General features: G+C 37.0%; 1 protein-coding gene across 1 annotated transcript in view; it reads right to left on the bottom strand.

The window, feature by feature from the left end:
- LOC133635191 (tyrosine-protein kinase JAK2-like) overlaps positions 1–13,056 on the bottom strand; it is a 33,810-nt gene that overhangs the window by 6,478 nt on the left and 14,276 nt on the right. Inside the window, exons 6-16 of the mRNA XM_062028077.1 lie at positions 7,189–7,492; positions 6,947–7,069; positions 6,708–6,865; positions 6,518–6,629; positions 6,255–6,435; positions 2,591–2,715; positions 1,002–1,133; positions 839–926; positions 508–632; positions 313–442; positions 82–233 (exon numbers count right to left, since the gene is read on the bottom strand). Coding sequence (XP_061884061.1) covers positions 82–233; positions 313–442; positions 508–632; positions 839–926; positions 1,002–1,133; positions 2,591–2,715; positions 6,255–6,435; positions 6,518–6,629; positions 6,708–6,865; positions 6,947–7,069; positions 7,189–7,492 — 1,630 coding nt within the window. The remainder of the gene's footprint in view (positions 1–81; positions 234–312; positions 443–507; positions 633–838; positions 927–1,001; positions 1,134–2,590; positions 2,716–6,254; positions 6,436–6,517; positions 6,630–6,707; positions 6,866–6,946; positions 7,070–7,188; positions 7,493–13,056) is intronic.

Raw genomic sequence — 13,056 nt, 5'->3', positions numbered from 1 at the left:
TTGTCCCTTTTGGGGTCGCGGGGGTTGCTGGAGCCTATCTCAGCTATTATAATGATTGATTTTGCTTTATCATAAGCATACCTGTTGAAGGTCCCAGTCATGCAGCGGAGCATTGCCACCGTTAAAGATTTCCCACACAGTGGCACCAAAGCTCCACTTATCACACTCCAGGGTCAGGTTGTCTGGGGCCTCCAGTACCTCAGGTGCCACCCAGGGAATTCTGTCCAGGATTACTCAATACCGCAAAAACGTGCTTGTGTAACTATGCATTGACAGCAAAATTATAATGTGTTGACATTGTGTCATCTTTACCATCTCTGCTTATCATTGCAACGCTGATACCAGGGTCGCTAAGCTTGACGAAAGGAGAGCTGCTGTCTCCTTCTCTGGCCAGTAGCAGGTTTTTTGCACAGATATTTCCATGTACAATGTTCTTCTCTTCCTGAAAGATGGTTCCTTTTCAGAAACATTTGTCATCATGATCTACATTGCAAAATATTTTCCCACCAGGAAGTTGAGAGCGCATGCAAGCTGTTTGGCCACGTCAAGTTTCCAGCTCACAGACACAGCTCTCCCCCTCTTTAGGTAAAGGTCAAGGGCCCCATACTTTACAAACTCTTGGACCATTATGTCTGGAAAGAGCAGTGAAGTTTGCACTCTTAAGTAAGCAGAGAATCATCTGAGGGGAAGCTTGCAGAACAAGAATGCATGCATTTTTGCAGATGCGTAGGACTAAAGCAGACCAAACCAAGGCTAACCAATAATGTAACATCTTTCTTACTATCATACAATTTTCAAAAATGTGGGTTCTCGTGTGCAAAAGAAAAACCTGCCTTACTTTTTGTTCCATGGACACTGATGCCATAAACCAAGAGCAGGTGCTTGTGAGAGATTTGACTCATTATGCTGGCTGCTTCAAAAAATGACTGTGTAACATAAAATACAAGTTTATAATGTAAAAATAATAACATGTTGCAATATTTTGATGACATTAAACTCACTTCCCAGCAGTTCTTGTGAACCCCATGAAGTTCTTTCAGTAAAACATCCGTCACATGTTTCTCCCCGTCACGAATGTCTGTTTTGGAGCCTTTAAAAACTCGAGTAAAGGATCCCTGTCCAAGGCTTTCACCCTTACAGGAGGAATAAAGAATTGTTATGATAATTATAAATATTTCGTTTTTATATTACTGCAGAAGAGCACTGATGAAAGAGGTCATTACTATTGATGTGGGAAAATAATGTATAAAATATGTATATGTATATATGTATGTATACTGGTATGTATTGTGTATATATATGTATATACGTGTAAGTATATATGTATATACGTGTAAATATATATATATATATATATATATATATATATATATATATATATATATATATATATATATATATATATATATATATATATATATATATATATATATATATATATATATATATATATATATATATATACTACCGTTCAAAAGTTTGGGGTCACATTGAAATGTCCTTATTTTTGAAGGAAAAGCACTGTACTTTTCAATGAAGATAACTTTAAACTAGTCTTAACTTTAAAGAAATACACTCTATACATTGCTAATGTGGTAAATGACTATTCTAGCAGCAAATGTCTGGTTTTTGGTGCAATATCTACATAGGTGTATAGAGGCCCATTTCCAGAAACTATCACTCCAGTGTTCTAATGGTACAATGTGTTTGCTCATTGGCTCAGAAGGCTAATTGATGATTAGAAAACCCCTGTGCAATCATGTTCACACATCTGAAAACAGTTTAGCTCGTTACAGAAGCTACAAAACTGACCTTCCTTTGAGCAGATTGAGTTTCTGGAGCATCACATTTGTGGGGTCAGTTAAACGCTCAAAATGGCCAGAAAAAGAGAACTTTCATCTGAAACTTCACAGTCTATTCTTGTTCTTAGAAATGAAGGCTATTCCACAAAATTGTTTGGGTGACCCCAAACTTTTGAACGGTAGTGTATATATATACATATATATATATATATATATATATATATATATATGTATATATGTATGTATGTATGTATGTATGTATGTATGTATGTATGTATGTATGTATGTATGTATATATATATATATATATATATATATGTATGTATGTATGTATGTATGTATGTATGTATGTATGTATGTATATATGTACATATATATATATATATATATGTATATATATATGTATATATATATGTATATATATATATGTATATATATATGTATATATATATATATATATGTATATATATATATGTATATATATATATATATATATATATATATATATATATATATATATATATATATTTAACTTTTTATAAATTTGTTGATGCAATGCAGTATTGGTTGGTTATCACAATGTGTCAGTCAGTTGTCAGTTTTTGATCTTTATTACCACTTTGTTACAACAGATTACATTACAAGCCAACACCTTAAGATAAAAGTTAATGTAGGAATGACTATCAAAATATGTTTTGATCATGAACAATTCATATTAGGGTAAAAAATTTGATCACTAACCTCATTCTCCTCTACTATTAGTAGCACATGCGAGTATAACAACTTACCCATTTTAGGTCTTCGTACTTGATCATGTGGAACTGAATATGACTACATTTTTTTCTCTCAGGTGTTTGGGACCCTTGAGCCTCTACAGAGATGCTGTTGCGTATGACGATGAGGTTCGTAAACTCTATGGAGGAATTTGGAAACTTTGTTCTCAAGCTTTCTTTTCTGCTTTTGATATGCTCAGTGTAGCATACAGTGATACCTCAATTTACATACTCAATCCGTTCCATGACCGAGCTCTTGACTCAAAACACTTGTATTTCCCATTTTTAATCCGTGCTTGGCCCCATAGAATACCACAATTTTAACATGTAACAGTTCAGTTTCAGTTTATTTCGAACATGCATACAATACAATGTAATGCATCACACATTTCCAGTTGTTTTATTACAGCACGTCCGAAAAGGAGTAGGAAGAAGCAGAGCTTATTTAATCCTACCTCTTTTCATACCATAGCAATTTTATCCAATTTCCTTGTTCTCTGTAACAGAACAGTGAACAAATAAATGATACATAAATAGTATACCATAGTAAGCAAACAAATGTTAAGTACATAAATAATCTTTGTCTCAATAAAAAAAAGGAAAAAAAAAAGGTTTCAAGGTGTTCATCATAATTCTTGTTCTGTGTACTTTGTGAACACCCGTAGTTTGAACAGTCTCTTAAACTGAATCATATTGGTGCTTTGTTTGATTTCTTTGGTTAATCCATTCCATAATTTAATTCCACATACAGATATGCTAAAGGTTTTAAGTGTTGTACGAGCATACAAACGTTTTAAATTAGATTTTCCTCTAATGTTATATTTCTCTTCTTTTGTTGAGAAGAATTGTTGTACATTCTTGGGTAGCAGGTTATAGTTTGCTTTATACATAATTTTAGCTGTTTGCAAATGCACCAAATCGTTGAATTTCAATAATTGTGATTTAATAAATAAAGGGTTTGTATGTTCTCTATATCCAACATTATGTAATATTCTAATCAATCTTTTTTATAACACAGTTAGTGAATGAAGCGCACATTTGTAGTTGGTTCCCCATATTTCTACACAGTAACTCAGATATGCTAACACTAGCGAGCAATAAAGAATATGAAGTGATTTTTGGTCTAGAACATCTGTTTTTGTCAAACCATCTTTTTAATTTGTTAATTTCTTCTGTCATTATTTGTATTATCTTCTGTGTGTTCTCTCCTGAACAAAATGCTGTTGTGTCATCTGCAAATAATACTAACTTTAGGTCCTTTGTAACCTTATAAATGTAATTTATATAGAGATTGAACAATTTTTGGTCTGAGAATTGATCCCTGAGGTACGCCACAAAATATTTTCAGCTCTATGGAAATATGTTCGCCTATCTTCTTGTATTGCTTCCTGTTAGTTAAGTAGCTTCTTACCCAGTTCAAGACCAACCCTCTGATGCCATACCGTTCTAATTTGTTTATTAAGATGCTGTGATTAATTGTGTTAAATGCTTTTGTTAAATCCATAAACACTGCAGCAGCACATTTTTTTACTATATATTGCATTTGTGATCTCTCTGTTATTTTGATTAATGCCATTGATGTTGAGATGTTGGCTCTGTAGCCGTATTGGTTATCTGTGAGTGTTTCATTTTTATTTATGAATTTTTCTAATCTGTTAAACAGTTTTTCAATGATTTTAGATAATTGTGGAAGTAGAGAAACAGGTCTGTAGTTTGTAAACTGGTGTTTGTCTCCAGTCTTTATAAATCGGTACGATTTTTGCTATTTTCATTTTATCTGGGAATTTGCCTGTTTGAAATTATAGGTTGCTGAAATATGTTGAAGGTTCTGTATTCTCTTCAATAACCTTTTTTTTATCGTTTTCATTTTGTAATTTTTCAATTTCGTTGCAATAAGTTGAGGTATTGGATTTACCTTTTTTTTCACAATATTGAATATTTCCTCTTTTATCACTCCTTCTAGGAACATAGAGTTTGGGTTTCTATCTATGGTTTCTATCTATAACATGCATTTTAAAAAGAAGAATAACTTTTAGATATGTGAAGTGAAGTGAATTATATTTATATAGTGCTTTTCTCTAGTGACTCAAAGAGCTTTTTACATAATGAAACCCAATATCTAAATTACTTTTAAACCAGTGTGAATGGCACTGGGAGCAGGTGGGTAAAGCGTCTTGCCCAATAACACAACGGCAGTGACTAGGATGGCAGAAGCGGGGATCGAACCTGGAACCCTCAAGTTGCTGGCACGGCTACTCTACCAACCGAGCTATACCGCCCCAGATATAATTTTTTGAAAAACAAAGCAATAGTACTACACAAAACTACAGTAGTTTAACCAATGTGATAACAATTTAAGGCATTTTCCTTTTCCATTACACTAAATAGGACTTCAAAATACTTTTTAGTCTGTTCTGATTGGCGTCTTCCCGTCTCATTATGTCCAACATTTTCAATGAGCCTCATTACCGAAGAGTTGGTTGGTCAATAAGGCTGGGTTAACGGCAAGTTAGCGATGTGACGTCATGAAAGTCTTTTGAACGACTCTTTTAAGTGAACGAGGAGAACTGATATCCAGTTAAGAGTTGTGTAGATGGCGAAACATTTTAAAACATTTTATTTAAAAAAAGTAGTTCAGTGGGTAAGGTAGTACAGTTTTGTATTCACATTTTATCATGTGCATATTTGTATTCTGGTTGTATTTATTGTATTTTAAACATACATAAATACCATTCCTATTTGTACAGTATATACAGTATTTTTCTGTATTGTTAAATTTTAATATTCTGTAACATGCATTGTTAGTATTGTTCCAGAAAGTTTTTTAGGCAAAGGAAAATACGAAATAATTATTTAATTATCCAAGCATGGCCATATGACAACAAGGCAAATTTGATACTGATTTCCACATATGTAATTAATCTTGGTGAAATATACATTTTAATTATTCTATTACAAATATCATTATGGCTACCAGGGATATTGTTTTCTTGATACGTAACAAAATATAACAACGAGCCAGTCTTTTAAGCGGCTCTTTGACAGGAATGCTCTTCAAGATCCAGCTCCCTTCATTAAACCCACCTCTATCAAGTAATGGTGCTGAAAATGGGAATATTTCTAGGTATGCTATCTCCCACTATCAGTGTAGTTGAGGAGAAGAGTGGACGCCTTACAGGGGATGTGCTGAGAGGGTTACTATCACATGAGGCTGGGCAGCAGCAAGACCGAAGACCGCGTCGGTTATTAGCGTGTCAGAGTGAAGGACTGCCCTGGACACCCGTAGCAGCTTCAGACGTGTGCAGGAAGCCGAGCTGTGGGTGGAGGCGCGACCTTCAGCATGAGGACGATGTTGGCTTATAGGCTGTGAAAGCTGGGCCGCTGCTAAATATTTGGTTTCCAATGGCTTGAAAACTAAGTTCTTTCGATTTCGAGCTGTAAGGTCACGCCAGCAAATAAGACTGGATGTTTTTGAGCTGAACTAACAACGTTCACTGTGGCATTTTCTATGCCACCAAGTAGCAAAGCAGACATTTCATAACTCAAATTATAATTGCAATTTAAAGCAAAACAAAAATCAGAGAGATCTCTCCTATCTCAAAATACTCGTAAATTGAGGCATCACTGTATTTAGAAATCATTTGAAAACCTTCACCATGATATGGAAGTAGCAACATACCTTTAGGTCGTGGTGGACAGCAATGGACGAGTTTAGCTGGAATATTATCCAGCAGCAGTTTGTGTTGTTGGTAAAAACTGGTGAGCTCTCTCAAACTGGAAAAGGACTGCCGAACACCAGGAAGACGGTAACAGTCGTTCCTAATGATGAGACAGTCTTTATAATCGAGTCCAAGGGATGTCTGAAGACACAAAAACTCCACATAGTCACAATATTGTGGTTGGTATGTAGGAAAGGAAGATTGTCAAAGAAGGAAGATTTACCTGAATACAGACTGTGAGGAAGAAGTTATCAAAGATGTTGGGACTCTGCCGGAGTAGGAATGTTCCACCTTTACCTCCGGATTTTTTCAACTTGTCGACTGCAAACTCTGACCTAATCAAATATATACTGTATAGTCATTCAAAGTTTTTGTTGGAGTTGTTAAAATCATTATTTTTCAAAAGAACTCACGTGATTGGGCCATGGCAATGATTTTTGATACCTTCCAGAATACTTTCAGGGGCTGCGTCCTGGCAGAAGTAGTGGCTGGAATCTGTGGTCAATCTGAAGTAACCATCAACAAGCGACACAAATGATAGCGCTTCTCTAAGACTTTGAAAGTTGGCTTCCTTTGGAGCAAAATCAAACATGAAAACAAAGGTTTGGGTTACTTCGATATAGAGGGTAGAACTACAAGGCTAATCTTTTACCAGGCATCGGTCGTCATGACGACAAACGGTCACCATCCTGCTGTCTTGGGGAACCTGCTCATGGGATATTCTCTTGATGCTGATGGAAACAATGTCCTGGAAATCACAGAAGGCTTGCCACGCCTAGAAAAAAATAGTTATTATAATTTCTTATCAGTTAAGTGTTCAATTATATTCAATATTTCAAATGATCATTAAAGAAATAAATAAGAAAAATAAACATCTCTTAATGTTGGTCTCACCAGGAAGCCATCAGGCTGAGAACTTCCACTAGTTTGAATGCCAGTTTCCCCGCTGACCCTCAAGTGAGTGAACGTTCCATTGGAATGGGAAGAACCAGCGCTCACACAGTAGACTTCATTCCCTAAGGTTGGAACGATGCCAGCCAGTTCAACCAGGTATTTCAGTTTCAAGCTGCACTCGTCCACGGAGCAGTTTCCAAGTTTCTTTAGAAAACGCTTGAGGGTGTTTTTTATTCGATAGCGGTCCAGGCGGTTCCGTTTCTGAATGTCGTGGCGGTGTGACTTAGGAAGGCAGGATTTGTAGCTAAAGAGAAAAAGAATATACAATAAGAATGTGAATCTTACAACAACTAACGACTCACTGTGATTCCGATTTTTGGGGTCATATGCAAAGAGGTGATGACTTGTCCAGGGTGTACCCTGCCTTCCGCACAAAATCAGCTGGGCCAGGCTCCAGGACCCCCGTGACCCCGATAGGGACAAGCGATAAAAAATGTATGGAGGGATGGATTCAATTCAGAATTGATTCTCGATTCAACACAATTTTCTATTCAAACTAATTCTCGCAATATAGTATTTGGTTTATATACAGTATTCTAATAAAAGCTTTTCAAAACAGATTATAGGTTACAAAAGCTCCTCTTGACTGCTGACATATGATGTATACCTGCAGAGAGTAAGCAATAAAATGGCCTAAAAACTTTGAAAACGTCAAATAGATTGCCATTCAAATGTGAATTGATTTTTTCTGTCACCTCTAATACACAATTTAAAAGTGCTTTTTTTCCAATGAAAGCTAATTGGGTAAAAAAAAAAACTTTTTATTGCTTATTGGGCAAGCTACTTAGAAAATGTAGTTAGCTAAATTACAAGCTATTCTACATCAAATGTAGCTAAGCTAAGCTAAAATCAAATGACAAACATAGCTTAAATACATCAAAGCCCTTTTTTTTCAAACTTAATTCCAAGTCATTGTCGCAACCCCTGGCAAAAATGATGGAATCATCAACCTTGAAGGATGTTCATTCAGTTGTTTAATGTTGTAGAAAAAAAGCAGATAACAGACATGACACAAAACTATAGTCATTTCAAATGGCAACTTTCTGGCTTTGAGAACCACTGAAAGAAACCAAGACAAAAAATTGTGGTGGTCGGCAAACAGTTAAATTTTTAGATAAAGCAGATTGAAAATTATGGAATTACTTAATTATTAGTAAAATTAGGGAATCATAAAAACAAACAAAAACACTACATGTAACTAGTACTTCGTTGCACCACCTGTAGCTTTTATAATAGTTTGCAGTCTCTGAGACATGAATTTAACGAGTGACAAACGGTACTCTTCATTAATCTTGCTCCAACTTTCTCTAATTGCTGTTGTCAGATCAGCTTTACAGGTTGGAGTCTTGTCATGGACCATTTTCTTCAATTTCCACCATACATTTTAACTTGAAGTGAGATCCGGATTATTTGCAGGCCTAGACCTTATGTATTTTTCTTCAAGTAAAGTTTTTACAATTTGTGCTCTAAATCAAGATGCATTGTCATCTTGAAAAATTAAGTCATCATCTCCAAACATTGTTTCGATTGATGGAATAAGAAAAGTGTTGAAAATGTCAATGTAAACCTGTGCATTTTTTTAAAGATGTAATGAGAACCATCTCCCCAGTGCCATTAACTGACATGGAGCTTCATATCACCAATTACTGTGGAAATGTGCCTATTTTTTTAGGCAGTCGTCTTCATAAATCTCATTGGAACGGCAACAAAAAAAGTTTACAGCATCAACACGTTGTCCAATGCAGATTTGCGATTCATTACTGAATATGACTTTTAACCAGTGATCTATTTCTGGGGCTAAGGTTGTCAAGGTAATTAAGAAGCTCCTTGGTGGCAGGGCTGCAGGGGTGGATGAGATCTACCCAGAGTATCTTAAGGCTCTGGATGCAGTGGGGCTGTCTTGGTTGACAAGACTGTAGCATTGCGTGGACATCTGGGTTGGCAGAACGGGTTGGTGTTTTTTCTCTTTAAGAAGGGGAACCGAAACTATCGTGGGATCACACTCCTCAGCTTTCCCGGTATGGTCTATATAGGTGTACTGGAGAGGAGACTACGCCGAATAGTCAAACCTTGGATTCAGGAGAAGGAGTGTGGTTTTTGTGCTTGTCGTAGAACTGTGGACCAGCTTTTTACTCTCGGCAGGGTCCTCGGGGGTGCATGGGAGTTTTCCCAACCCAGATTACATGTGCTTAGTGGACTTGGAAATGGCTTTTTTTAATTGTAATTTAACCTTTCTTTAACCAGGAAAAAAATCCCATTGAGATTAAAAGCCTATTTTTCAAGGAAGTCCTGGCCAAGAGGCAGCAAAGTTACACATAAAATTACATTCACATTACACATTAAAATGACAGGATGGACATCAAGTAAAACAGTTGCAGATAACTGAGGTTCCTTCAAATGATCTGTTTAGTTTTAAAAGCATTTAAGGATAAACATTATGTCAGTTTCCAGTCTCTTTGTAACATGTTCCAAGCACAAGAAGCTGCATGGACAAAAGCTTTTTTCCCTAGCTCAGTGCGAGCAAAAGGGACAGAGAGCAACAGCTGATCGTTGGATCTCAGTGCATAAGAGTTAGTACTTCTTTGTGTAATCAATGTACAAATGTAATCGGGCAACCGTCCCAATAAAGCCTTGTAAATAAAAGTGTACCAATGACACTGTCTCCTAGTGGACAGAGAAGGCCATCCCACTCGGGAGTACAAGTCACAGTGGTGTGTCATTGCTCTACAGTTTGTTATGTTATGTTATGTTATGTTATGTTATGTTCATTTATTATGCGCCCCCCAACCAACTGTTACATCAGCCCGGGGCGCAGCCCGAGTGGAGAAACAAAAAAAACAGAAACAGAGACTGAGACACACAAAGGAATCTAAACTAAACATTTAAGACTCACAATGAAAACATAAATTAAAAGTCATCTGCGGTAAAAAGGTGAGTTTTAAGCCGTGCTCTAAAAGAGTCCAGAGTGGTGGCGGACTTAATACTCAGGGGGAGCTTATTCCACAACCTAGGTGCCATCACTGAGAAAGCACGGTCTCCCCTTGTCACTAGGTTTGACCGTGGGACCTTCAGGGTCATCTGGTTGTCTGATCTAAGGCAACGACCCAGCCTGGAGCTGGTGGGTTGGTCCAGGAGATCTTTAATATAAGCTGGGGCGAGACCATTGAGCGCTTTGAAGACGAACATGACGATCTTAAATTTCACTCTACGCTTCACTAGGAGCCAGTGAAGGGAGGAGAGGATGGGAGAAATATGTTCCCTCATTTTTGCGCCTGTCACCACCCTGGCAGCCGCATTTTGTACTAGCTGCATGCTATGGATGGTCTTGTCGGTGACCCCAGCATAAAGGGCATTGCAATAGTCCAGTCTAGAAAAAATAAGCATCAACACGACCCTCCGTAGGTCACTGGGGGAGAGGAAAGACTTGATCTTGGCTATGGTGCGTAGTTGGAAAAAACAGGATTTCACCACAGATTTCACTTGTTTGTCAAACTTGAGGTCTGGGTCGAATATGACCCCAAGGTTTTTGACATGGGGTTTTTCAAGAGTGGCCAAACTTCCCAAATTCTTTCTGATCTGACTGACCGAGGTGGAGTTGCCAAACAGAAGAATTTCACTCTTGGTGTCAGTGAGCTGCAGGAAGCTTTGTGACATCCACTCCTTTATGTCCCGCAAGCAGTCTTTCAAAGGGGGGGGGGGGGGGGGGGGGGGGGACCACAGAATTGATGGTTCTGAATAGAATTCTGGAGTTTGGAGCATTTGCAATGAGACTGGCAAAGAACTTGTCTCTCTCAGCTTTAACCACCCGGTGGTAGCTTTTCTGTCTGTCCCTCAGTATCTCAAGATTGTGATGATTCTCAAAGAATCATGGTAAACAGGGTCGACCATCTGAAGACAGGAATGAATAGCATTCATATAAAAAAGATCACCATAATCTAACACAAATAAAAATGTGGCAGAGACAAGGTTCTACTTTACACCAAAATAAAAACATCTCTTATTATGGAAGAAAAACCCCAATTTAAGTTTTAGTTTCTTCGCCGGTTGATCAATAAAAGGTTTAAAGGTGAGAGAGTCATCAATTAAAAAATAAGGTATTTATATTCACCACTTCTATAACATTCCCTTCAAGAGTGGACACTACCGGGGGAGTTTGAGGCACCTTCCTATGTTTGGAAAACAGCATACATTTTGTCTTGTCAGCATTGAGAACCAGTTTTAAGTCAATAAGTGAATTCTGCACAGCGACAAAAGCTTTCTGCAGGGAATTAACAGCCTGATCAACAGATGATCCAGAGCAATAAATAATTGTATCATCAGCATAAAATGCATATTAGCATCAGAGAAATGTTGTTCGAGATAATTTATGTATAAAATAAAAAAGAGAGGCCCCAATGAACAGTGACAAATTCTGAACAAAGACCCTCGTATTTAATACACTGGGTCCTGTTTTCTAAATAATTTGAAAACCAAGCGACCGTATGTTCTGACAGTCCAATTAGAAACAGCCTGTGTTTTAAAATAGCGTGGTCTACTGTGCCAAACACTTTGGAGAGATCAATAATAAGTGAGGCACAGTACTGTTTTTTTTACCAAGCGCTACAATGATTTCATTTACCACCTTCATTGTAGCAGTGATGGTGCTGTGCTGTTTCCTGAAGCCTGATTGATATTTACAAATAATTTTATTTGAAGAGAGGAACTCTTTCAACTGATCACAAACAAGAGATTCCAGAATTTTTTATTAGACACAAAATTTGATATTGGCCTATAATTAGAAAGAATTGCTGGATCACCTCCCTTTAACAAAGGGAGAGAAAAAAGCTGATTTCCAAACTGATGGAATGTTTTTGTTTTTAACTGACTGATTAAAAATCATTGAAAGTGACTCAGCTATAAAATCCGCTGCCAGCTTTAAAAAAATAAGGCTCAATCAAGGTCCGGGGGACTTTCTGTGGTCTAAAGTATTTGGGAATTTATGCACTTCAAGACAAGTAAAAGTAAAAGGATCTCCAGAAAACATGGGAGAGTCTGTACAAGGATTCCCTATAGTTGTCCCTTTTGAGTCAAATAGAGAACCGGACAATAAAAAATGCTGGTTAAAACAATTCAAGACTTCAGTTCGATCATAAACTGGCACTGATTCTTGAAGTACAAATGTGGGAAAAGTTGCTGTGTTTTTATTCACAGACAGAGATTTGATCACTTTCCAAAATTTCTGTGGGTTGTTGAGGTTCTCAGTGGTGACCGACAAAAAAATATTCTTATCTGGCCTTTTTGATAAGGGAAGTGCATTGATTTCGAAGCTGTCTAAAATATGACCAATCAGTGGCAGAGTTACTTTGTCTTGCCTTATCCCATGCCTTAATACACTCATGAATGATATCTGCCTGTTCCGGAGAAAACCAGGGATTTTCTCGTCCCTTCACTCTGTTTTTTTTTAAAAGGTGCATGTTTATTAATAATTTGCATACAAATGTTTTTGAAAATTCCTTTGAAAAATGTCCAAACTAGCTCTACATAGATTTACACACTATATTGCAAAAATTATTTGGCCACCCATCCAAATGATGAGAATCAGGTGTCCTAATCACTTGGCCCGGCCACAGGTGTATAAAATTAAGCACTTAGGCATGGAGACTGTTTCTACAAACATTTGTGAAAGAATGGGCCGTTCCCAGGAGCTCAGTGATTTTCAGCGTGGAACTGTCATTGGATCCCACCTGTGCGAAAAATCCAGTGGTGAAATTTCCTCGCGCCTAAATATTTTAAAGTCAACTTTAGGCTTTATTATAAGAAAATGGAAGA

Source organism: Entelurus aequoreus, linkage group LG19 (assembly GCF_033978785.1).
Source record: "Entelurus aequoreus isolate RoL-2023_Sb linkage group LG19, RoL_Eaeq_v1.1, whole genome shotgun sequence".
NCBI classification, from domain to species: Eukaryota; Metazoa; Chordata; class Actinopteri; order Syngnathiformes; family Syngnathidae; genus Entelurus; species Entelurus aequoreus.
This window is presented reverse-complemented; position numbering and strand designations above follow the sequence as displayed.